Here is a 27,866-nt window from a genome sequence, read left to right as displayed (position 1 = left end):
TGTCATGGAGGCTAGCATACGCACCGCAGAGCCTAGTTGAGGCGCCGCCTCCGCCTGCACTTAGGCAGGATGCTTCGCCGAGGCTATAAGACCTCGGAAAGACGAAGACACGTGAGCGACCACCTCAGCTGGCAGCAAGACCAGGCGTTGAGTAGCAGCATCTACCTTCTACGAGAGATTGGCCCCACTGGCTTCCTGCTGAGGGAGGAGGAGCCGGAGAACAGGGATTTCCGAGTAACTTCCGCCCCCAACTCGCCCCCTGTCTGCCTGTTCCGCCCGCGCCTTTCCCGTGAGGTCTGCGCTGTGTCTTTAGCCATCCTCACAATCCCTGCGGACACTCGCTACCGCACTCCGAAGTCGAATGCATCCTCGCGACTGTCCCAACCCCAAAGATGTGCACTTACCGAGGGAAATAGTATTTGTTAGAGAAGTTTATTTTTTGGAGGTTAGGACTCTAAATTGCATCCAGCTCTTAAGATGATAGACCTTGATCTTTAGGCCTGAAAGAGTGAAACGTGGTTTGTATTACATCCATTCTTGGCTCTGTTAACCAAACGAAGTGAAACTCCTGCAGTGTGATTGCATACCTTACATAGTTGCTAAGTAAACAAATTGGTTTCCTTTTATTCTTTACTCATTCTAAAGCCATAACGTGGTCTTTTCAAAGTATGGTTTAAAATGATGATGCCTTGCAAGTCTTAATAAAAATTATTTTTAATTTTGCTGAAAGATCACAAATCTTTTCATTTTTGCATACCCTACTCTCACCCCTTGGACACCCTGGTAGTGTAGTGGTTAAGTGTTACGGCTGCTAAGCAACGGGTCGGCAGTTCAAACCCGCCAGGCGCTCCTTGGAAACTCTATGGGGCAGTTCTACTCTGTCCTATAAGGTTGCTATGAGTCGGAATCGACTCCACCGCAGTGGGTTTTTTGGTTTTGGTTACCCTCACCCCTCAAAAATCATCCACATATCACCTCCCAAGAGTTGATTTGGACATTTTTAGTTCAGTGTCATGCATTTCAAGTACCGAATACAGCTTACTAGTCCGTGTTTTTTTAAGACGTCAATTTTTGTTTTACTTTGTTGTTTACAACACTTTTGTATTTAATAAATTGTTTTAGTTAATATAGTCTAACCCTTCGTGAACAGAATTAAATTTCATAAAAGAAACTCACCAGTTTAAATGCACAAAACAAATATCCAACTTGAGTTACCTTATAAAAAGGTCTTGGAGTCCCCAGGGTGGTGCAAATTTTCACACTTAGAAAGTTGGGCGTCCCCGTAGACCCAGAGGCACCTGGAAAGAAAGGCTTGACCATCTACTTCTGAAAAATCATCCATTGCAAACCTTATGGAGCGTAGTTCTACTCTGACGCTCATGGGGTCACCATAAGTCAGAATGCAGTTGATGGCAACTGGTAGATAAAAGGTGTTTAGGTTGGCTCCCAAGGTAGAATTTCCTTACAGTGCTACTACTACCAGTCGCCAGTAAAATAAACCAGCTGCTGTTCAGTAAATTCCAACTCATGGTGAACCTATAGGACATAGTAGAACTGCCCTATAGGCTTCCAAAGAGCAGCTGGTTGATTTGGACTGCCAACCTTTTGGTTAGCAGCTGTAGCTCTTAACCACTGCACCAGCAGGGATATCAGTGGAGTCTCTTCAGACTCATGGTGACCCTGTGTGTGTCAGAGTTGAACTGTGCTCCGTAGAGTTTTCGATGGCTGGTATTTTAGAAGTAGATTGCCAAGTCTTCCTTATGAGGTGCTTTGGGTAAGGTTTGCTAAATAGTGGTTTGTGAGAGGTTATAGGAATTTTTTTTTTTTTTTTTAGCCTTTAAAATTAGATGTATTTTCACCTGCCTGAGTACAGGTCACTTAAACGGGATCTTAACTGATAATGCAAGTTGTTGACCAAAGCAAAGAATATGGAGGTGAAAATCGGTCAAGAGTTAAGATTTCCAGCTAGATTGTATTCAACCTTTTGGCAACACCAGTGGCTAAACACTCAGCTGCTAACCAGAAGGTCAGAAAGGAGCCCTGGTGGTGCAGTGGTTAAAGTGACCAACTGCTAACCAAAGGTCTGCGATTTGAAACCACCAGTGACTCCATGGGAGAAAAGATGTGGCAATCAGCTTTTATAGGCTTGGATACCCTTTGGGGTTGCTGTGAGTCAGAATCAACTCAATGGTAGTAGGTTTTTGGGTTTAGGCTAACTGAAAGCTCTGCACAAACCCACCAACCCCTCCACGGCAGAAAGATGTGGCAATCTGCTTCCATAAGGATTTACAACCTTGGAAACTCTGTGGGGCAGTTCTACTCTGTCCTACAGGTTCACTACGAGTCAGACTCTGCTTGAAGGCAACAGGTTTGGTTTTCGGTTTAAACTATATTACATCTTCAAATTCCTTTTAATCCCATTATCTATCAAATTAGTTTTGCTCTAACTAAAAACTAACTTACAGTTTTAAACAGTATGCATTTTTTTAAAGGTTTTCCTAGGAAATCCTCATTCATGTAACTGTTCCACATTTCTGAAAGGAGGGGATCTTTGTAAACATATCTGCTGGTAAGTGACTTTGTAATGAAGATCTTCCACAGTGAAAGGTGTGTTACATGTATTTCCTTTTCCATGGTCTGAATACTGCAAGATTAAAGAAATTTGGTGTTTGGGGAATACAACATTAAATGGTCATAGCTTACCAATATACTTTTCAGTATTTTATTTCATTCTGCAAATTGAGTAAGGTTTAAATTTAGAAACATATTACCACCTCACCATGTTCTTAAGGTTAATGTTTTTAATAAAAAAAAATCAATCTTTAGATTCTCATGGTATATAAATGTGAACTCTAACTATAAAACAGAAAAAAAAAATTCCTAATTCACATCATTGATGATAATGTGGAACAGTTACACAAATGATAATTATATGGTTCATTATGAAACATTACTGTTCTTCAAGAACCTTGTATTCCCAAAAATACCGTTTGCTTGAAAATCCATTTGTTTGCATTTTTCTTGCATGTTGTTGTTAGGTACCATCGAGTTGGTTCCGGCTCATAGCGACCCTATGCACAACAGAACAAAACACTGCCCAGTCCTGCGCCATCCTTATGATCGTTATGTTTGAGCTCATTGTTGCAGCCACTGTGTCAATCCACCTTGCTGAGGGTCTTCCTCCTTTCCGCTGACCCTGTACTCTGCCAAGCATGATGTCCTTTTCCAGGGACTGATCCCTCCTGACAACATGTCCAAAGTATGTAAGATGTAGTCTCACCATCCTTGCCTCTAAGGAGCATTCTGGCCACGCTTCTTCCAAGACAGATTTGTTTGTTCTTTTGGCAGTCCATGGTATATTCAATATTCTTCGCCAACACCACAATTCAAAGGTGTCAACACTTCTTCGGTCTTCCTTATTCATTGTCCAGCTTTCACGTGCATATGATGCAATTGAAAATACCATGGCTTGGGTCAGGTGCACCTTAGTCTTCAGGGTGACATCTTTGCTCTTCAACACTTTAAAGAGGTCCTTTGCAGCAGATTTACCCAATGCAATGCATCTTTTGATTTCTTGACTGCTGTTTTTTTGCTTCCATGGCTGTTGATTGTGGATCCAAGTAAAATGAAATCTTTTTAAGATGTCAGTTTTTATTTTACTTTGTTGATTACAACACTTTTGTATTTAATAAATTGTTTTAGTTAATATAGTCTTATATATAGTTAATAAGATCTTTTCTTGCATAGACACAGGAATTTAAAGTATTCATCCCTTCCATTCATACTGGCCTAAGTTGGCCAAGTTTCAGAAGATTTTCCTTTTCAATGAGTATTTGGCTATGAGTCTTTCAAGATAGAAGTAGGACTCTACTAGAAATTATTTCTGTATAATCTAAAATTTTTCCTCTATTGCCAGAACTTAATTGTTTATAGGAAATCCCCCAGAAATGAAAAAAAAGCTTTTTCCTTCAATTTAGTTTAAACCAAAGTGAACTCATTTTGTTTTATCTACCTATACTGATAGCAACAAATCATTAGTTATGTTATTATAGAAAAACATTTAATTGTTATTTGGGAAAAAATCAGATATTGAGAAAACATTGTGTATGTCATATTTCTAATGATTTTATTTACCAGATTTTTTTGTCGTTGTTTAAATCGTTTTTATTGATCATCTATGGACACAAGTTACCTGATATGGTTGGCATAAAGATGTGAAATATGGTCCTTCCAAAACTTACAATTTGATATTATGATCATACATAAAGTAAATTTTTGCCATTTTTATTTTATGTCAGCTTTGTCAGGGCAGGACATTCTAATTTTTATGTAATTAATTCATTTTGTACAGTATATTAACCATACATTCAATGGAAATATAATCCAAGTATTTCATATCTTTCTCACTTTAAAAATACAAGCTATATTACTTTTTAATTGGTGAGTTTTGAATTTTTTTATGTCATACAGTATTTTTCCTATCATATATGTAGGAAAACATTCATTTGATACTATACCCAGAAAATTGCTTCATTTCTAGGGAGGTTTAAAGAAAGTAATATAAATATAGAAATTCTATCGCTAACTTCTCTCTGTGAATAACTATATGTCATAAAGAAATACATGGATTCCTTCTGGCAAATATCCTTACTGCAGAGGTATTTTGTTTCCATTAATCACCCTTTAATTCACATCTGCTTTTTGAAAACATAAATTTACTTTTGTAACAGAAGAGCTGGTGAGAATTTTAAGTTTATTCATAATACTTTCAGCAATATGAATAGTGTAATGTTATTCCTATTCTAAAATTAAATCTAAATAATGACTTTTGTGGTTATGTCAGAAATAAATGTTTAATTTCTGTTTTTCTACTTCTGAAATTAGGATCTTGTTGAAAAAATTCAAGCTTCCAAGGAGTCATGAATGTAAGTTTTGTTTTTTACTGATTCGAATTAAATAAATTTAATAATTTTTTATTTAGACATATTCTAATTTAGACAGTTATACTTCTAGAGAATCTGACAACTCTCTGGAGCCCACCTTGTTATATTTAAAAGAGTTAGAACTTTTTTCTTCCTTAATATAAAATGTAACTTTGCATGCCATTTTCAAACTCAAAGGCACATAATAAAAATAGGGATGGAACAATGGCCAGGAATTGGGTACAAAAAATTCCCTCATTTATTTTAAGCAAAAGTTTGTGTTGATTACTGCATCTAAACTTAATTGTGATAAAAAATAGCAAGTGTAATTTTTTAGATCCCAATACTAGACAGCTGGTATGGCACATAATTTCATTCAAAAATGTCTAATGACTGAAATTTTTATGCAAGAAATAATTTTTTTAAATAAACAATAATTGTTGTCAGTACTTAATTATGAGTTTATAATAAGACTTATAGTTGTACAACTTTAGATTCCAGATATCTCAAAATAAAAAGAAAACTAATTTATAAAAGGTCATTTCACTTAGTAGTAAGTTCTATAACAAAGACACTGTCATTATGAAAGTGTTCCCTGCAGTTGAGGAGTTGTTTGACCTATACTAGACTGATGTAAGAACTACACTGCGTTTTTATATTTATTAATAAATGTTCATAAGTAATTGATAATCAGTTTTCAAATTTTTTTTAATTCAAGAAGTCGTGGTTCTACTTTGTAATGTTTTCTTATTCCCTATATATCCCCTTAGAAATGTCCCATTTTCTTTTATCCTGTTACCTCTATATCACTGATTCTAACATATTAACAACAGACCAGTATTTCCAGCTGCCTCTGTGCAGCTCCATTTGGAAGTCCCTCAGGCATTTTAAATTTCCTCATATGTGTCCCCATCTTGTATTCCCTACCTCACATATCAGCTTTCCTTTTTTATTTAATAAGCAAAGGTAGAAACCTTGAAATTCTCCTTGATTTCTCCTCTCCCATCCTCTTCTCCTGTGGATCTTGTCATTCTACAAATCATGTTTATTTTACATCCTAACTATATCTCAAAGGAGCCCTGGTAGCTCAGTGGTTAAGCACTTGGCTGCTACCTGAAAGGGCTGCAGTTTGAATTCACCCGCCACTCCAAGGGAGAAAAATGTGGCAGTCTCTTTCCATAAAGACTACAGCCTATGGTGCAGTTCTACTCTGTCCTATAGGGTCACTATTAGTTGGAATCGACTCAGTGATGGTGGCATTTAACTGTATCTTAACAGAGTTCCCATATGTTCATCCTCATTCTCACCTGTGTTCAACCTTCATCATCCTTTAGTACTATCTTTGTAGCCTCCTTTTTTCCTGTGCCTGCGCTTTCTAATCTCTCCTTCACACTGTAGACAAAAGGTTCTTTCTGAAATGTCACTTAGAGTCTCCTCCATCCTCTCTCCCAGTCCCTTCATGCAGAGTAATTAGGTTGTATGATTTCATAGGTGTTGTTTTCTTTTCCATTTCTCCATTTTGTCCACCTGAAGTTAAGTTTTCATCTCCTCTCTGAAGTATTAATTATTCTCTACAGTTTTTTCATAATATTTTGAACAAGCTTCTGTACTAGGGCTGTCTAAAAGAAACAATGCAAACTACATATTTAATTTTAAAATTTCTAGTAGCCAGATTAATAAAAGTAAAATTGTTTTTAATGTATATTATCAGATATATCAGAATATCATGTCAACATGTAATTAGGATAAAAATTATTATTGAGATATTTTACATTCTTTTTTTTATACTAAATCATAATCTAGTGTATATTTTATACTTACAGGGCATCTCAATTCAGACACATTTTTCATTGAAGATACTTGATCTGCATTTAGACTTCATGAAATTATCAGTTGAAAAATAGAGTCACATAAATACCCAAATTGTTACAAACATACTTAAAAGTTTTCTGAGTTTTTAAATTTAAATTAAACAAAATTAAAAATTCAGTTTCTCAGTCACACTAGCCACATTTCAAGTGCTCGGTAGTCACCTGTGGCTAATAGCTACCATATTGAACAGCTCAGCTCTACCCAATTAAATTCAACAAATATTCTATTGCCTATTAGCCAGGCATGCTGCTAGAAGATTTTTGCATGTTGAATCGTATTTGCTAATATTCTAATGATTTTGATCTACAAAACCAGCAATTTCAAATAGATCAGTTTTTTATGTTGTATTATTCTTTGAACTTCTCGAAGGCAGAAACCATGTCTTATTCTTTTATAAATATCGTTCTATAATAGGTGCTTAATAAAATTTTCAATTTAATTCTATATATTAATGTTTGAAAGTTTGTGCTTCCCACTGAAATAAAAGATTTTCCATATTTCAGGGCTATATTTTTTTTTTTTTTATTTAAAATAGCCCTGGTGGTGTAGTGGTTAAGAGCTCAGTTGCTAACCAAAAGGTTGGCAGTTCAAGTCCACCAGCCTCTCCATGGAAACCCCATAGGGCAGTTCTGCTCTGTCCTATAGGGTCACTATGAGTTGGAATTGACTCAGTAGCAATGGGTTTTTATATTTAAAAGAATTTTTAGTTAGTGAAAATTGAGAAAATCCGAAGTACTCAGTATAATACAAGACAGTATAGAAATATTCAGTTTAAAGGAAATAAGAGTCTTAGTTACCTTGAAATTTGTCACTTAAATGAAAGCTGGAACAAATACATGTGAAAATTAAAATAATCCAAACAAAGCTGTAAACAATTTACTTAGGATCATATGAAGTATGCACATGAGTGTGGACCAGATGGTTACTAGTAATAGAGGAGGGGTGTTTTGAACGTCATTCATAGATTTTTTTCTAACACAAACCTGCAAACAGTTATTTGCACCCTGCTATAAATTTTTTTTTTTTTATTACATACACGAAACCTGAGATTCTCATTTATTTTTTGGTGATACAGCAGTTTGATTATGAAAAATACCGGTTTTTGAATACTAAATACTCTTTTTTCCCCATTATCCAGCAAATGTTTTCCAAAAAAAATGTAGACATCACTTAAGCATTTCCTGTAAATACAATGACCAGTAAATGTCCTTTGTTCCTTTTTTGATTAAATATTTATGCATAAATAAAAACATCATTAAAAATTTTTTTAATTCTCACCACAAAGATATAATTAACTTTATTTTCAATTTTCCATTTATTATTTTATGTGTATAAATAGTCTGTTGTAATTCTGTGTTCTGCTTTTATCACACACTCTATATTTTTAGTGCTACACAATCTCCATAATTAACTTCATCAATTGCTAAATAATATTCCCCTGAATATGATACACCATAATTCATTTAATATTTTTCCATTATTAGACATTTATCTGTAAATATTTGTCATATTCTTTATATGTGAAGCTTTTTCTTTCCAAATATTTCTTTGACTTAAATTCTCCTTTAGTTTAATTTTGGGGTAAAAATAAGTTTTTATGTCTGCCTCCCATAAGTATTGTGAAATTGCTCTTTAAAATAATTTTGCTGATTTACAGTAATTTCAGCAATATATAAATATTATGTTAGTTTGGTTGTTTTGGGGTTCATGTTTTAACCATATTACTTAAGAATATAAGAAAGATATTAACAGCATATTTAAGTCCCCAAAGATTTTAATTAAAGATACATGGAAACATTTTGACATTAATAGTATTTCTATAATTTAGAAAAAAAAAAAAAAGACAGTCACACAAAACGGGGAAAATGTCACATACAAGGTTCATAGTAATCTACTCATTCTTAGTAAATGAAGAAAAAAGTAGTTTCCATTTTCTCATACATTTGACATACCTTTAAAAAAAAAAAACTTCAGAAGATCTAAAATGTCCTCAAGTGACCTTTTTAAAAGAGAAATGACAAAAGGCAAGACAAAAACCTGTCACATCTGTTTATTATAGCTTATTCAGTAGAATTTATTTAGTTTTATTGATTCATCCTTTTTTTTGGCACTAATGAAATTGGACATCTTCCATTGTGGCGTTTACTGTTTGTACATCTTCATATGTGAATTGCACTTTGGCTGTTTATTTACTGGAATCAAATTATAAACTCTTGCCAAATATTATAGGGATTACCCCTTCTTTGCAAATTTTTCCTAATCTGTTATTCTTTCCAATATGGCTTTTAACGGTTTTTATACATACAGATTTTTGGTGTGTTGCTAAATCAGTTATTTTCTTTCATGTTTATTCTTTCAGTCCTTTAAAAGTTACCTTTTTTCCATTGCTATTCTTTTAGGTTTTTGGGTTTTTTCCTGCCAGTTTTTCTAATATTTTTATTTTTATTCATTATAACATCCATTTACAGTTGTGTTGGTATTAGGTTTCAATTAATTACATTTCTCAACATTTCCCCCAGTTATCTCAGTAACAGCTATTGGATAGTGTTTCTTTTTATCCTTGCTCATAATGCTTATTATTTAGTGAGCTCTTAGATATTTTTAGATTTATTGCTTTTAATAACACATTGTGATACCTGGTAAGGTTAGCTACCTTGCTGTTTTCTTTCAGAATATTCTTCTATAGTGTCATACGTTAATTTTCAAAATTAATTTCAGAAGAGTTTGTTTTTATATTCCAATTCATGTTATACCACATGGAACAGGTTATGGCCTGTTCCTTTTATGAACTTTTATACTTCAGCCTGCCACAGAGAATCTTTATTCCCCAAAGAGCAATCTCTTGTTTTCGTTTTCTTCCCCTTTTTAGAGAGCAGATGCTGCTGTGTCTTTGTGACAAATAGACCTCCGCCCTCAAAGTAATTGTTAATTAAAGTATTGACATCGTCCCACATTCCACCTGCCACCCCACTGCAGACAAGGAACAGAGGTTTCTGTAGTGAAATCTAACTCTGATGTTTTCAATATTTTTCTTGTTTAAGACAATGGATGGCTTTCCAGAAAAAAAAAAAAAAAAATAGAGCTTTTCATTATCTTGCAAATAATTCTTTTTCATCTATATGTATAAAATGAAGAAAACCAGGCAGACCCATAATAGCTTGTATTTAAATTATAATGTGTTAAGGAGAAGCAGAAAGATATGGGGGTAGGCCAGGGAATAAAATTCTAGGATTCCCTGATCAAACTGTAGGCATTTAGAACGCAATTTCTTTTAAGAACAGCAGGATGGTGAAAATTTAGAATTCAAAGAATGTACATCCTAAGACTACAGGCAATATAAAATGCCCTGAGAGATAACTGACCAAATCTGTAAAGGATGCTGCTACCAGGACTAGACAAAACCGAGACAGAAAAATAGGCACTATTAACTGAGCCTTGCTCTTCCATTCATTCATATATTCATCTAACAAATATTAATTATACTAGCTACTCAGGTATCCCTGTTTCTCCTTTACATATTTACACTGTTTCTCTTAATACTCTCATCCATGTATCACCATTTTATGTTCATAAAATATTTATAAACAGGTGAGAACAGATCAAATTGTAAGACTAAGACATGATCATGACACCAGTCCAAGAATGCACTATCGTATAATTAATCCAAAAATTTTTATAATGCACTGTTTCCACAGACTCTCTTCAGTAACGAAAAAAAAAAAAAAACCCATTTTTATAAATGACTCTTTTCTGGCCTTTTGACTATGAAAGGAATACACGGAAATGGTAAAAGTCAGTATAATAATTCAACTAAAATTATCTTTCTGATATTTGAAAGAAAATTCTAACATTCAGCATGAGTTATTACAACATTGCTGTATCTCCAAGTTACCACCTGTTGTGGATTGAATTGTGTTCCCCAAAAGTATGTGTTATAAATCCTAACCTCTATACTTGTGGAAACCCTGTGGGGCAGTTCTACTCTGTCCTGTAGGGTGGCTATGATTCTGAATCAATGCAATACCAACAGGATACCTGTGGCTAAAGAAGCCTTGGTGGCACTGTGATTAAAGCAATCAACTGCTAACTGAAAGGTCAATGGTTTGAAACCACCAGTGGCTCCACAGGAGAAAGATGTGACAGTCTGCTTCTGTAGAAACTTATGGCCTTGAAAACCCTATAGGGTCAAAAAGAGTTGGAATCAACTTGACAGCAGTGGGTTTGGTTTTTTTGGTTATACCTGTGGTTATAATCTCATTTGGGAATGGGCTTTCTTTGTTATGTTACGAGTCTATATCAGTGTAGGGTGTATTTTAAACCAGTTACCTTTGAGATATAAAAAAGCAGATTAGGACAGAGAAGCAAGCAGAGATGGGGGAAGATAGATGCCACACCAAACGAAGATCACCAAGGAACAAAGGAATAAGGACCTGCCCCCAGAGCCAATAGGTTTCAGCTGAGCTTCCAGACTAAGAGAGACTAGGAAGAAGGACCCGGCGGTCTACTTCTGAAAAGAGTTAGCCAGTGAAAACTTTATGAATAGAGGCAGAACATTGTCTGATGTAGTGCCAGAAGATGAGCCCCTCAGGTTGGAAAGCACTCAAAATACAACTGGGGAAAAGCAGCCTCCTCAAAGTAGAGTCAACCTTAATGACACGAATGGAGTCGAGCTTTCAGAACCTTCATTTGCTAATGTTGCAAGACTCAAAATGAGAAGAAACAGCTGCAAACATGCATTAATAATCAGAACGTGGAATGTACAAAGTATGAATCTAGGAAAATTGGATTTTATCAAAATGAAATGGAACACATAAACATAGATATCTTAGGCATTAGTGAGCTGAAATGGACTGGTATTGGCCCTTTTGAATTGGACAATCATATGGTCTGCTATGCCAGGAATGACAGCTTGAAGAGGAATGGTGTTGCATTCATTGTCAAAAAGAACATTTCAATATCTATCCTGAAATACAACGCTGTCAGTGATAGGATACTATCCATATGCTTACAAGGAAGACAAGTTAATACAAACCTTATTCAAATTTACACACCAACCACTAAGGCCAAAGATGAAGAAACTGAAGATTTTTACCAGCTTTCGCAGTCTGAAATTGATCGAACATGCAATCAGGATGCATTGATAATTACTGGTTATTAGAATGCAAAAGTTGGAAACAAGGAAGAAGGATCAGTAGTTGGAAAATAATGGCCTTGGTGATAGAAATGATGCCAGAGATCACATGATAGAATTTTGCAAGACCAATGACTTCTTCATTTCAAATACTTTTTTTCAACAACATAAACGGCAACTATACACGTGGACCTCACCAGATGGAATACACAAGAATCAAATCAACTGCATCTGTGAAAAGAGACAATGGAAAAGCTCAGTATCATCAGTCAGAACAGGGCCAGGGGTAGACCATCAATTGATCATATGCAAGTTCAAGTTGAAACTGAAGAAAATTAGAGCAAGTCCACCAGAGCCAAAGTACGACCTTGAGTATATCCCACCTGAATTTAGAGACCACCTCAAGAATAGATTTGACACATTGAACACTAATGACCAAAAACCAGACAAGTTGTGGAGGGACATCATACATGAAGAAAGCAAGAGATCATTAAAAAGACAGGAAAGAAAAGACCAAAATGGATGTCAGAAGAGACTCTAAAACTTGCTCTTGAACATCAGGTAGCTAAAGCAAAAGGAAGAAATGATGAAGTAAAAGAGCTGAATAGAAGATTTCAAAGGGTGGCTTGAGAAGACAAAGTAAAGTATTATAATGACATGTGCAAAGACCTAGAGTTAGAAAACCAAAAGGGAAGAACATGTTCAGCATTTCTCAAGCAGAAAGACCTGAAGAAAAAATTTAAGCCTTGAGTTGCAATATTGAACAGTTCTATGTAGGAAATATTAAACAACACAGGAAGGAAGCATCAAAAGAAGATGAAAGGAATACACAGAGTCACTATACCAAAAAGAGTTGGTTGACATTCAGCCATTTCAGGAGGTAGCATATGATCAGGAACTGATGGCACTAAAGGAAGAAGTCTAAACTGCACTGAAGGCATTGCCAAAAATCAAGACTCCAGGAATTGACGGAATACCCACTGAGATGTTTCAACAAACAGATGCAGCCCTGGAAGTGCTCACTCATCTATGCCAAGAAATTTGGAAGACAGCTACCTGACCAACCAGCTGGAAGAGATCCACATTTATGCCTATTCCCAAGAAAGGTGATCCAACCAAATGCAGCAATTACCCAACAATATCATTAATATCACACACATGTAAAATTTTGCTGAAGATCATTCAAAAGTGACTGCAGCAGTATATCAGTAGGGAACTGCCAAAAATTCAAGCCAGATTCAGAAGAGGATATGGAACCAGGGATATCATTGCTGATGTCAGATGGATCCTGGATGAAAGAAGACAATATCAGAAAGGTGTTTACTTGTGTTTTATTGACTATGCAAAGGCATTCGACTGTGTGAATCATAACAAATTATGGATAACACTGCGAAGAATGGGAATTCCGAAACACTTAATTGTGCTCATGAGGAACCTGCACGTAGATCAAGAGGCAGTCCTTCAAACAGAACAAAGGGATACTGGGTCGTTTAAGGTCAGGAAAGGTGTGTGTCCAGATTGTATCCTATTCAATCTGTATGCTGAGTAAATAATCCGAGAAACTGGAATATGTGAAGAAGAGCAGGGCATCAGGATTGGAGGAAGACTCATTAACAACCTGCGTTATGCAGATGACACAACCTTGCTTGCTGAAAGTGAAGAGGACTTGAAGCACTGATGAAGATCAAAGACACAGCTATCAGTATGGATTACACCTCAACATAAAGAAAACAAAAATCTTCACAACTGGACCAATAAGCAACATCATGATAAATGGAGAAAAGATTGAAGTTGTCAAGGATTTCATTTTACTTGGATCCACAATCAACACCCATGGAAGCAACAGTCAAGAGAAAAAAAAAAAAAAGACACATTGCATTAGGCAAATCTGCTGCAAACGACCTCTTTAAAGTTTTGAAAAGTGAAGTTTTCACCTTGAAGACTAAGGTGCGCCTGACCCAAGCCATGGTGTTTTCAATCACCTCATATGCATGTGAAAGCTAGACAATGAATAAGGAAGACCAGAGAAGAATTGACACCTTTGAACTGTGGTATTGGCAAAGAATATTGAGTATACCATGGACTGCCAAAAGAACAAACAAATCTATCTTGGAAGAAGTACAACCACAATTCTTCTTATAAGCAAGGATGGTGAGACCATGTCTCACATACTTTGGGCATGTTATCAGGAGGGAACAGTCCCTGGAGAAGGACATCATGCTTGGTAACATAGAGGGTCAGCAAAAAAGAGGAAGATCCTCAAGGAGATGGATTGACACAGTGGCTGCAGCAATGGGCTCAAGCATAACGATTGTAAGGATAGCACAGGACCAGGCACTGTTTTGTTCTGTTGTACATAGGGTCGCTATGAGTCGGAACCGACCCGATGGCACCTAACAACAACAACAGTCTCCTAAAAAAAAAAAAAAAAAAAGCTGTGAGAAAATAAATTTCTGCTTCTTAAAGCCCAATCCTTATGGTATTTCTGTTATAGCCACACTAGATAAATAAGATACCACCCAATTTTAATACTTTGGGGTTTCTCACTAGCTGCTTTCCAGCTGGGTCTTACAGAAGGAGAAATCAGTTACTTGCTCCAGGGGATACATCGAGTTCAAACTCCCCAGCCAGGAACAAATGAGGAAAATACACATGTTGAAGAGGATGGGCACATAAAGCAGAAGGAAATTGGTTCAGAGGATATCTGCTCTATTTGTCAAGAAGTGCTTTTAGAGAAAAAGCTTCCTGTCACCTTTTGCAGGTGATGTATTTTTTCTTTGGATTCTAAAAACTTATTTTAAAAAGTTCTAATTTAATGTTTGCAGTTGATTATGTTATGAGGCATGTTGTTAGAGAAACAATAGAAAGCTTTACCTACAACTGATCTATATATAATTGGTGAACTTTTGTTTCCTAATATAAATGTTGTGAGACATCTGTTGTTATACTAAATGTTTCTAAGCCACATTTTAAAGGATGAGAATTAGAATGTAGCTCCACGTGTTTTATACACATGAGTAAATGCTACAGCTTACAATATTTACAAAGAGTTTTCTGTAAGTAAAGATTTTGCTTTGAGTTTTAAAAATTCCTTGCAGTTTTCAAAATCCTGTATTTAAACGTAGTTAATCCAAAATTTTATTTATGCCAAATGTTTATTGAGGGTCTCATACTCAAGACACTGTGAATTTGGACTTGGAAAATTTGGGCAACCATTTGCTCTTGAAACTTTTCATTCTTTGTTCCTCCTGATTATTTGCCAAAATTTTAATCGACATTGAAGTTTTTCATGTGACTCCTTCCATTGCGTATTTTCAAATTATTAACTATTTCCCGAAATATTATTTCTTTCAACAAATGTTTATTGGGCACTACCACTAATTGTGTGAATTCTGAAAAATAAGGTGGTGCCCCTGCCCTTAGCGAAGCATTTTATTTAAAAAACAATAATAAATAATTGTTGTTATAATTTTCCTTTGTGTTAAGACTATATTCATTCTCATCTAACATATAAAAAAATAGTTTAATGATGCAAAATCTTTCACCATGTCATTGGAATGGGGGAGAATTTATGTTTGGAATTCTGATGTTCTAAATTAAAGATGGCTAGATATTTACATAAGTAAGTAAATTGTGTGTGTGTGTGTAATCAAGCTATATCTGGAAAATCAGTTTGAAGTCTATTTTTATGGAAAATAAAGATGATAGCACACAAAATTACACACACACATAGATAATTTTGCTGTATATATATGGTAAATTTGAATTTCCTTTCTGACAGGTTTGGCTGTGGCAATAGTATTCATATAAAATGCATGAAGATCTTGACTAATTATCAGGATACAATGATGAACAACTCCATGTTGAAATGTCCTCTGTGCAGGAAAGACTTTGCACCATTAAAACTTATTTTAGAGGAATTCAAAAACTCTAGCAAACTTGTGACTGCAGCTGAGAAAGAGCGATTGGACAAACACCTTGGAATTCCCTGTAATAACTGTAAACAATTTCCAATTGAAGGGAAGTGTTACAAGTAAGTGTCACCGGTGAATTATAAGTATGTGTTCTAACGTTTTTTGGGTTGTTTTGTTTGTGTTTTACTTTAGTAAACTTTAAGCATTAGAGTATCTATCCTTTAGTATGTCTTCTTCCTCATATATATGGTGTGTTTGCCTACAAGGATGTCTGCTTTTCTAAGATTTCCCAACAGGTCATCAATCTCAGCCCAATATCTCAAGACTCCAAATACCTGTTTTCTTACTTTGTCGAGGATATTTGGCTTTGCACTCAGGTTGAGAGTCTGAAGTACCATCCCATCCTAGAAGCTCTGGGCACAGGCACTATTACTTTGATCTATGAGTTTCCAAGCTCAGAGCCCTGCTGTGCCTCTCACTCTCCTGGAACAGTCTTTCAACCACCAATAAGGTCATTGTGGAGGCAAAAACTCCTTGGATTGAGCCAAAGCTATTGACTAGATTGACTGAACATTTAATCGAGCTCTGTACTCCAAATCATAATGGGTGTGGGTTTTGTTTTCTTGCATGTTTAGTACCTCAAGAACAACAACAACAAGATGATAATTATTAGAGAAAAAAAATTTTCGTTACCTTTGTAACTCTCAGACTTTCCCACGATTTCCATAATAATGCATCAGCTAATTGCTATGCCTGAGAAATTGTTTTCTTAACAATTAAAATTTAGGTTAATGGTATATTCAAAAATGAATATTTTCTTTCACTCTTTATTCAAAAAAATTCTAAAACATGTTAGTTTACTTTTAAATCTTCCTTGAGTTACATCATGAGGAACACAACTTAAATTGTATATATTTTTTAAAAACTCACTCATAAAATCATAAACTTTATCGCCCCCAACAGCAAATGATATCTTTCTTCCTTGAGTTGTTATAGTCCTTTGTTTTATGTATAACATAGAAGAAAATCAACCAGAACACCATTAGCAAGTCTTTATTGGAAAATGGCTGCCCTGAGAAGGCTGCAAACAAGCATTCTAACTTCAGGAGGAAGGGCATAATTTTTGCAGTGGTTAAGCTCTTGTCTGCCAACCAAAAGATTGGCAGCTTAAACCCACCAACCGCTCTGTGGGAGAAAGATGTGGCAGTCTGCTTCCATAAAAATTACAGCCTTGGAAACCCTATGGGACCGTTGTACTTTGTCATATAGGGTTGCTATGAGTCAAAATCTACTCAACAGAAATGGGCTTGGGTTTTTTTAACAGCCTAGTTTCAGGATAGGTTGGTTAAAGAGAGTTCTAAGAAAGGGAAGGATTGATTTTGGGGGTTAGCAGCCATTGTTTGGGCAATTTAGATGTTATCAAGAGGGATGGATAGGCATACATAAAGTGGAATACTACTCAGCCAGTAGGAGAAATGAAGTCTTGATAAATACTACAATATGTATGATAAAACTAAAACCAAACCAAACCCAGTGCCATCAAGTCGATTCTGACTCATAGCGACCCTATAGGACAGAGTGGAACTGCCCCATAGAGTTTCCCAGAAGCACCTGGCGGATTCGAACTGCCGACCCTTTGGTTAGCAGCTGTAGCACTTAACCACTATGCCACCAGGGTTTCCATACGTATGATACATACTACAATATGTATTGATACATACAATATGGAAGATATTATGCTGAGTGAAATAAGTCAGTCACAAAAGGACAAATATTGTATAAACCCACTTATATAAAAAGACAAGAAAAGGCAAATATATAGGGAACAAAGTTACCAGAGGTGGGGAGGAAGGGGAAAGGCGAGGTTAGCAGTGACGGAGATATCACATGGGTTAAGGGTAGGGTTGCACAGTCAGTTATTGTGATTGCTGTCAATAAGTTGTATACCTGTAAAAAGAATTGGCAAAAGTTGTGTGAGAGATATATTTACAACAATGACAAAAAAAAAAAAGTAGCTGGCGAGACTATGTACAAGCAAAAACCTCATAGGATTTGGTTTCTTGGTTTGGAGGTTTAGGGTCATGGTTTCATGGAACATCCCACTTAATTGGCCTAATAACGTGTTTAGTGCTTCAGTTCTACCACCTAGTTTGTTGCTTAGTGCCTGGGATCTTAAAAGCTTGCAAACGGCCATTCAAGGCATGACAGTTAGTCTCTATTTGCCCGTAACAACAGCAGAAGGAGAGTCAGGAGAGGAGCATATGGAATGTGTTGGTAAATGCGTCCACGAACAACTGCCTCCTTTGCCATGAGACCAGGAAAACTGAATGGTGCCCAGCTATCATTACTGAACATTTTGATTAAAGATTCTATACAAAAATCCTGATCAAAAGCGGGAAAATCAGAATAGAATTTCAAATTCTCATGGACTTCAGACTTTCTGGAGCCATGGAGGCGGAATGAACTCCTGAAACTATTGCCTGAGATCATCTTTAAGCCTTAAAACAAAAATATCCTCTGAAGACTTCTTAAAGCCAAACAATGTGAAAAAAAGAAAGTTTTTTTTTGTTGTTGTTGTTGTTTTTTAATAGCTTAGCTTAATTAGTAAAAAATGTCTGCCTTGAGCATTTTGCTCTTTTAGGAACTATCTATATGGGATCAAAGTAACAATAGCAACTGGAAAGATTAGATAGGAACCTTAGGGGGCAGTGAGTTTATGTTAATGGGAGAGGAACAACTCAGAAAAGGACATTGAGAATGATTGCACAACTCAACAAATATAATTACTGTCACTAAATGGTACATGTAGAAACTGTTGGTGTATGTTTTGCTGTGTGTGCTCTCAGCAAAACAAAATAAATTAAAAAACTAAAAAAAAAAAAGAGGGACAGATAGGAAGAGTTACAGGCTAACTGAAGTTACATATTCAAGAGGAGTTTGGTAAGAACAACTGTGAGAAACAAGGATGTGCGAGGGCCACAGTGTAAAATTCTCAGGGCTTATATATTTCTCAGCTGGTTAATGTGTGGCTTAGGTAGATTATCTCAAAGATGGTTAAATCTTGCTTAACTGTTTTGTTAAGGACAATGTACTCTTCTGTCACTCTGAGCTTTCTAACTGCTCTCTCTGTCCTGGACTAGCCTTCTGTCTTAATTATACCCTTTCGTTACCAGTGGTTAATAGTACACCAGACATTTTTTATGCCTCTGGACCTCACAGGTAGTACATTATTCTGATTCTAATGCATTTAGCGTCAAGGTGGATTCCTTTTGAAATGCATGATAGTTAGGGAGCCCTGTTGGGTTTGTTTTGGTTTTTCTGTATTATATTTGGAAAAGAAGTTTCCCATGTAACCTAATGGAAAACCAAAAAACAAAAACAGTTGCTGTCAGGTTGATTCTGACTCATAGCAACCCTATAGGACAGAGTGGAACTGCCCCATAGGGTTTCTGAGGAATGGCTGGTGGATTCAAACTGCTGACCTTTTGTTTAGCAGCTGCAGCTCTTAACCACTGTACCACCAAGGCTCCTGCTCCTAACTATGGGCATTCTCTGCTGTTGTGCCCACTGCTGTACACTCTCCTTTGAGAATATCTTCTCTTCTTTTAACTTCTCCTTTGTAGAGTTGGCTGACAATTACTCACCTCAATCTCAATCCTCTTTTATAAATTAAATAACTCATTTTCATCAGCTGTGACTTCACTCTCCTTTCAACCCCTCAAACTCTAAATTTTAGTCATCACCCTGAAAAAACTTTTCGATGATTATATACTAGAAACCATCTTAATTCCTTTTTCATGGAGTTTCGTAACATAGGTATTTTATCTTTAAGAAGTTAACTCCAGAAATATCAGATGTATGTTAAAATATAGAAATACTTAACTGTTTCTAGCCCGGTATATTTTGCTGTATTGAATAAACTGCTCCATTGCCGTCATCCACTGAATCTTCCCTGTATGTATAATGAATACATAATAATGAATAAATTAGCACTTGCCTTCTCAAAGCTTTCTGAAGAACGTATTTTCCCAAATTTCTCATGAAAGTAGTCTTCTAAATCATTGACAGCTTGGAATAAAAAAGTAAGTTTATGTGACTGCTGCGCAGAATTTTATTTATTTGGTGAATATTGCTGCAAGTACATTAATATGGTCTGCTATGTCTAATTTTTTAATAAACAATGTAAGCTTGGACTGGGCTTTTGTGGGAAGTGAAGTTGTATTAATTCATCAGTGGTTTTTATTGAGAACTTTTTATACATTTACTTCTCTCTGTTCTGCCAGGAAAAGAAGGGCTTGTAATTCCTGTTTTCAAGAAATAATGCTGCTAAATAAACCTCTAGCACTCAGTGAAAAAATAATCAAATGATAGAATGTCTAATAGGTTGTAGATACTATTAGGAATTTCAAGAAAGAGATAAATGAAAGCTGGGGTGATATAAGGAGGCAACCTGGAAAGGGTGTGTGGTAGGCAAAGTAATGGCCATCCAAATATGCCCATGTCCTAATCCCCAGAACCTGTACATTAGGTTACACCATCAAAGGGAATTAAGATTGCAGGTGGCATTAAAGTGGCTAATCAACTGAGCTTGAAATAGGGAGATTATCTTGAATTACCCTGGTGAGCCTAATATAAAATGACACAGTTCTTAAAAGTAGAAGGAGGAGGCAGACAGTCAGAGGGAAATGTGACTGTGGATGAAAGACATAGATGCAGCATTGCTTGCTTTAAAGGAAGGGTCCACAAGCCCAGAAATCGGAGCAGGCTCTAGAAGCTGGAAAGGGCAAGGAAATGCCCTAGAGTCTCCAGAAGGGAATATAGTTCATCCAGGCCCTTGATTTTATCCCAGTGAGACCTGCGTCAGACTTCTATTTTATAGAACTGTAGGGTAATAAGTTTATGTTAAAGCTAGTAAGTTTGTAGTAATTTGTTATAGCAGTAATAGAAAAGTAATACAGCATGTGACTTGGACGTGGACTTTCTCATAACTGGGTAGTTCCCAGAGAGTTAAGGCTAGAATTTTTCACCAAAAACCATCAAATAATTGGATTTTTGTTTGTTTTTTGGTGCTTTGTGTTTTAGGTGTACTGAATGTATTGAATATCACTTATGCCAGGAATGTTTTGGTAACTGCTGCCATCTTTCCCATACATTTATGTTTCGTGAGGTACAGTATCCACCTTAAATTTAATGTAGTATTTATATTTGTCCTGTTGTAAATCTAAGAATAATAAGAATAGGTAACATGCTGGAATAGAAATGATTCGTTTTTAATAAAACCTAGGGTGCTTTTAGGGAACTCTTTTGCATATTTTTATAAAAGGCAACCAGTTCTTATACTAGTAATTTATAAAATTAGACACATTAACAAACATCTGATGACATTATATATAAACCTTAATTACAGCAATTATAGCTATCAAATTTGAAAATTAATTTAAAAAATATTTCTACATTACAAATTGATTTACAAGAGTATTACTGACAACCATTTATTTTTTAATTTCTTACATTAATAATAAAACACAAGATTTTGTTGAGATCATTTGAACTGCACACTTAAAGAGAAGTATCTCTTGATGCTGAATAATAATGCTATTTTCCACTTACTACACAAGCTAAAATTAAACATTTGCCATTATCATTACTGATCAATATTTTTACCTTAAAAAGTAATTTCATTATACCGAAAAACCAAACCCTTTGCCATTGAGTCGATTCCAACTCATAGTGACCCTACAGGACAGAGTAGAACTGCCCCATAGGGTTTCCAAGGAGTACCTGGCGAATTTGAACTGCCAGCATTTTGGTTAGTCACCAAATGCTTAACCACTGTGCAACCAAGGCTCCAATGTCATTATAGTAGCTGTATAATAGTATATTAGACACAGAAACATTTTGTCCATTCTTTAATGTGATACAAAATAATAGGTATGTTGTAAAATTATGAGTCTGTTTTATTCACATTATGTTATTGATATTACTACTAATTTTAACTCGCATCATAAAAATTTCCATGATTTGCAAAGTAACATCTACTTTTTATCTATTAAAGAGAAGAAACCAAAAATGGAGGCCACTAGAAAAAAGATCAAATGAAATTGTAAAATATACAGGTATGGAAGAAGAGATACCACATTTTCAAAAAAAGAAAAGGTAAGATTCTAAGTGAAATTTACATTCATTGTATTGGATGGGATCTATGAAGAATTTTTCAGTTTGAGTAAGTTTTATTCATGCCTTCATTCAATAAATACTTACTGAGCACCTACTAAACATTAGGATACATTATAATATGCAAGTTAAGAGCAAGTCAGACTACCTAAATCTAATCCTAGCTCAACCACATATTGCCTGTGTGATTTTGGGGTGTTACTTTGCTTCTCTCTGCCTCATTTTCCTCATCTTTAAAATGGGAATAATTATAGAACCAAGCTTATAGAAATTTTGTGAGTACAAAATGATTATAACACATAGTAAATATTCAAATAATGTTATCTGTCATTATTATTAGGTCCCTGTGTAGTACAAACAGTTCATGCTCAGCTACTAACTGAAAGGTTGGTGGTTTAAATCCACTAGGTGGTGCTGCAGAAGAAAGGCTTGGCAATCTACTTCCATAAGCTCACAGCCATTGAAAATCCTGTGGAGCACAATTCTACTCTTGAAGTACATGAGGTTGTCATTAGTTGGAATCTACTTAATGGCAATGAGGTTTTTTGTTTGTTTTAGGTTAGGGATATAGTGGTTTCTTCACTAATCAAATGATCATTCAAATAAAGGCAAAATCGAAATGGACGGACATAAGTTATATAAAAGATGCAGGAGGATTTGATATTTGTCTTCGAGGTATTTAACTTCAGGGGGAAGGAAGTCTTCTCTGCATCATTCCTCTTTCTCCCTAACCCTCTACTCCATGAACATGAAGGAAGAGTGCTAAACTGATGGGTCATATTTCAGAACATTGATTGAGCTGTTTATTAGTACAGAGGCCTCCAGACTTTTTGTCATGCTTCTTATCAATTAAATAAAATTAAACATGCTGTGTATTATTAATATATTATTTACACTATAAAACATACATGAAAGACACTTTTAAAAGAATGAGATAAAGTTGAAATAATTTTTTAAAAATAATTTCAATGGATTATCCAAAAAAAAATGATAGTTGTTCTCACTAAAAAATATACTGTTAATTTCTATACAAATCCCAATGGCTCTTTAGCCCATACTGTGTGGGTGCTTTGCATATTTTGGATGCTTACTTAGCTATCACAGCTCTTGTGGGGCATAAAATGCCTTAGGGGTATAATATAAGCCTATTACAGCCATCTCATTTCCCCTGGCTCTGGCTTGATAGCTTCAGCCTGTTAGAGTTATATGTTATATTCTAGGGGTTAGACTTAGGAGATATTGAGGTGTGGGGTAGGCATTAGGGGAAGAGGAGCATACTAGGCAGAAAAATGGAATAAATTAAGGAGAGAGTTTAAAATGAGTGTTTAACAACCCTAAATGTGTAGTAAAAATGCAATTTTTTAAATTTGATAATTAGATGACCTCCCCAGTGCTGTCAAGTTTATTCTGACTCATAGCGACCCTACAGAACAGAGTAGAACTGCCCCATAGAGTTTCTAAGTAGCGCCTGATGGGTTTGAACTGCTGACCCTTTGGCTAGCAGCCGTAGCAATTAACCACTACACCACCAGGGTTTCCTAGATGACCTTAGTAAAATCAATTTCTGTATCATGATGGGCTATATCTCCAGAGTAGTGAGAAGTATGAACTTTCCTGAAGAATATATTTGAACTTTGTTCTTTTGAATAATAGGAATGCATCTGACTTTTTAACCACGCTTTTACTTTAAATATTTGTTTTCTTTGTTTACCTGTGGCATCAAATAGCAGTTAATTCACAGTGATCACCTTAGTACATTGGTTGACACTTTTGGTACAAAAATTGGGTTGCTACTTTTAGAGTTGCATTAATGTAATCTAACACACTGAAATAGTAAACCATATACCCAAGGGAAAATGAATTTCCTCATCGATTACGATCTACTGATTTCCTGCAATATTTAACGTTGCTTCTTTTTTTTTACCATGTACCTCATTTCCTACCAGATGACAAAGCAAATTGGGTTGTATTTTTCTAAACACATACCTACATGTTGCTTAGACAGAAATAATTTGAGCATATGTTTTTATCAAAATTTTGGTCTCACTGACATTAAAAAGTGCAAACAAAAAATTTCAGGTTAGTATTTTTATTTGAAATGACTAAATTAAACTTTATTCTTTATGAAGTTGATATTGAAGTTACTTTCATCTGGTTTAGGATCAATGCAATAGATTTTTTTTTAACTTTATAATGTATAAGATTTATAGTCTTCAGTTCAAAAGAACCTTGGGTTCAGTTGTATTATTTATATGGAGGTTTGCTATTGATTACACCCTGATCTGTAATCTATGAACATTCCATCTCTCTGCTGCTTCTCATTCAGCCAGGTTTATACACCAAAACAGATCGTAAAGTCACTGCCTTTCTTACTGATTACAAAGAATAGTAAATTGCTTGCTCCAGGCTACCAGTGTCGACTTTGTCTGAAGGCATTTCATCTTGGTCAGCATATAAGATTGCTACCATGTACTCACAAGGTAAAAATCACATCATTTTAGTTTGCCTTCCACTGTAGGAGGAGACCCTGGTGACGTGGTGGTTAAGTGCTGCAGCTGCTAACCCAAAGGTCAGTAGTTCAAATCCACCAGGCTCTCCTTGGAAACTCTATGGGGCATTTCTACTCTGTCCTACAGGGTTGCTCTGAGTCGGAATTGACTTGATGGCAGCAGGTTTGGTTTTTTTTTGGTTTTCCACTGTAGCGCCAGTTTTCACAAACGAAATGATAATTCAAGTCTCTCCTTTCACTTTTTAGTTGTGTCACATACATTCAGAGTTGTTCACATTACAGAATACATGTAGAAGAGCTGTTGCAGAGCTTAGTGAGAATGCAGCTTTGCCCCTGAGCATAGATTCCTACTGATTAGGGTTCATTTGTATATGTACTATCTAGGGAAGATAAAGTGGCACTTTCAGTCAGATTTTGTTATTTAGTTATCTGAAAAAGGAAAAGAATTATAGAGTACTAACATGTTTTTATGTGTTTTTGTGATTATAGGAAGCAGAAACACTGAAATTGACATAGTTGTTTCATATGAACTCACTAGAATCAAAGTCTAAGATTGACTGATCACTAGATAGTTAGACAAAAATTAATAAGTAACTTTTTTGTAGAAAAAAATTGTTTCAGTAAATAAAATTTTATATCTTTAGGGTCACCCTTACTTAAAATGTCTGACAGTTTGTATTCTTTTCCCAAGAATGTGATTTGTTTTGTATCTTACAGTCATCAGATCTGTTTTAAGCTCTAATTGGTTATGACATTATTTTTTAATAATTTTTATTCATTAGAAATAATTAGACAGCAATGAAATTAATGACTTGAATAAGTAGTGAGCTTTTAGCAAAATTACAAAAGTGATATCCATGGGATTTCCATTTTAATGTTGAAAATGAAGATCTATCTGTAACCAATTATGAGTGAATCTCTTCAAAATATTTCCATAAAGCATGATAAATTATGATTACCCTTCTGTTTTTGCTTAATGGTTTTAATAGTCACAAAATTATGAAACTGGGAAATGTTTATATAAATAATATATATTATAAACAAGAAAATTAGAGGCCTAATTAACGAAATTTTTTTTTTAAGTTTCACAGGAAATGTATTGACAACTGGTTACTTCACAAATGCAATTCCTGCCCTATTGATAGACAAGTTATATATAATCCTTTAATCTGTAAAGATACAGCAACGAATGGACAAGCACATCAGTCGGTTTCAAACACAGACGTCATTCATCCATCAAAGCAGGAAGAACCAGAACTTTTTATTCCTGGTACTAGACTAGTCTTAAAGCAAAATAGACTTGGAATTTTACCTGGCATACCTCAAGGGAATTCTGAAAAGTTGAATACACCTCAAAGTTCAACAGATATGTGTCAGAATATAATAATAGATAATCTACACTCTATTGAATTAGGCGATTCAAATTCAAGAAATTTAATCTATGAATATAAAATTAGCCAACATTTCCCCAGGTATCTTCAAGATTTACCCACTGGATCACTTGGGAAAATGTCATCTCAAACATGTCTTCCTTCTATTAATCACAAGGTTATATGTCCTACTACACTGGGAAGCTCATGTATCAGTGACACTGGTCAAAGCCAGAAGATGATCAAAGACTCTAAGCATATTAAGCACCGTCCACAGAAGTCTCTTGGTACTAAAATAAGAGAGAACAGCAGGAGGTCAAATACTTTACTTCCAGAGGATTTAAATCTTATTGTCAATTGGGGTAAAACTAAACTTAGTTTGTCTAAAAGGTATGATAATTGTATGGGTAAAATGGAACAAAAACGTAGTCGTTTATCGAGAAGGCCTATATCTCACCCTTTAAGTACAAAAAGTACTGAGCTATCATTAATAATGGAAGGAGTTCAATTGTAAAAAAATATTTTTTATTAACATCAGAAAATATTTTAATATTGAGCATAAAAAATGTTTTATTTGTACAACATATAAAACACATATATACTCTTGACAAATGTGTGTAAAATTCTCTGTTGTAATTTTGCCAACTTGTCTACAAATAACTTATCACATTTAAAGGAAATTACTCCATTCTCTTAAAGGTGTCGTGATAAGTATGAATTATGAATAATTTGGGGGGCTCTTATTTCTGATTTTACACTGATTAAAAATGTTTTTATTTAAATTAAGGAAATAGATTTTCCTCGCTTTGACTCACTGTTCAAACATTCTACTTGGTAGCTTATAACATGCAGGGATTATTTCCAGGTAACTTGTGCATTTTTTGCGTTTTTATTGCTCTAGTAATCACACTACATGTAAGAAAATCTAGATGGTGGCTTTCTCTTAGTTATATTTCCTTAAAGGAGTTTTCTTATACATGAAATAGAAATATGCTTAGGATATTATAAGCTATGCCACATCTATAATGGCTCTATTATATTATTTTCAAAAAATATTTTAAGCACTATCAGATTTCTTGATACAATGTTAAGTGATCTGTTTTTTTTAAACTTAATGTATTAACAAAATAATCATTATTTCAAAATATTCATTTAAATATAGAAGCCTTAGATTCTTTTTTTTTTTTAATTCTATGACTCAGTAGCTTTTCAAATTGTATTTTTAAAAAAACATCAATGTCATTGGTTTTTAGTATTTGTAACAACGAAAAAAAACTTTTCATGATTTTTTTTGTCATGGTGAAAGTAGAATACATAGTTCTGTGAAAAAGCTGTTGGAGATATCAAGCAGGGAAAGTTCTTTGAAAAGAACATTTGACTTTAAAGAAATGATTAATTAAATTGAGGTTAATCACAAACAGAAATTAATTACTAAAATCTACTTCAGAAACTGTAACTGAGAGCTAATTAGAACATGAGCTGCATTTAAAAATGAATAAAAGTTTGACTTGTTTCTAATATAAAAATTGATTTTATCAATTGATTTTTTTTTTTTTTTTTGGTAAATTGGGTTAAGGAAACTGCAAAATAATTTTCCAGTTAATCAAGTATTATTATGTTCTAATATTGCACTCTACATCAAAAAAGAGGGATAAAAATGCTTGAGAAAGCAAAACGTGTCAAAGAATAAGAAATTGGAATACTAGTTGAGAAAAGCAGTGATGCTGAAAAATTCATTTTTTTCATTTATAAGAAAGGCATAATATGGACACTCTCCCTTTCTTGGGGCTCTAGTGGTACTAGCTGTCATTAACAGCTCGGCTGCCGACCAAAAGGTGGGCAGTTTGAATCCAGCAGCTGCTCCTTGGAAACCCTATGGAGCAGTTCTACTCTGTCCTATAGGGTCACTATGAGTCGAAATCAACTCAACAGCAACAGGTGTGTTTTTTTTTTTTGGTGTTCCTTTCCTTGTCA

The 27,866-nt window shown here is 34.9% G+C and overlaps 1 protein-coding gene across 1 annotated transcript; it reads left to right on the top strand.

The window, feature by feature from the left end:
* Nucleotides 1-26,406, top strand: ZSWIM2 (zinc finger SWIM-type containing 2). The gene is made up of 9 exons (XM_049887616.1): nt 1-234; nt 2,493-2,569; nt 4,885-4,925; nt 14,476-14,686; nt 15,707-15,958; nt 20,922-21,006; nt 21,895-21,995; nt 24,340-24,493; nt 25,606-26,406. The coding sequence occupies exons 1-9, from the start codon at nt 70-72 to the stop codon at nt 26,404-26,406; spliced, it is 1,887 nt and encodes a 628-aa protein (XP_049743573.1). The 5' UTR covers nt 1-69.
* The last annotated feature ends 1,460 nt before the right edge of the window (nt 26,407-27,866 follow it).

This window comes from Elephas maximus, chromosome 6 (genome assembly GCF_024166365.1).
Source record: "Elephas maximus indicus isolate mEleMax1 chromosome 6, mEleMax1 primary haplotype, whole genome shotgun sequence".
NCBI classification, from domain to species: Eukaryota; Metazoa; Chordata; class Mammalia; order Proboscidea; family Elephantidae; genus Elephas; species Elephas maximus.
Note: the sequence above shows the minus strand (reverse complement) of the source record. Positions and strands in the feature narration are given on the sequence as shown.

Excerpts from the sequence above, each read along its gene's own strand:
- ZSWIM2 (XM_049887616.1), top strand. The coding sequence starts at position 70 with ATGCTTCGCCGAGGCTATAAGACCTCGGAAAGACGAAGACACGTGAGC. Across the intron at positions 4,926-14,475 it reads GCTTCCAAGGAGTCATGAAT|CTGCTTTCCAGCTGGGTCTT; the intron begins GTAAGTTTTGTT and ends GTTTCTCACTAG. Across the intron at positions 21,996-24,339 it reads CATTTTCAAAAAAAGAAAAG|CCAGGTTTATACACCAAAAC; the intron begins GTAAGATTCTAA and ends CTTCTCATTCAG.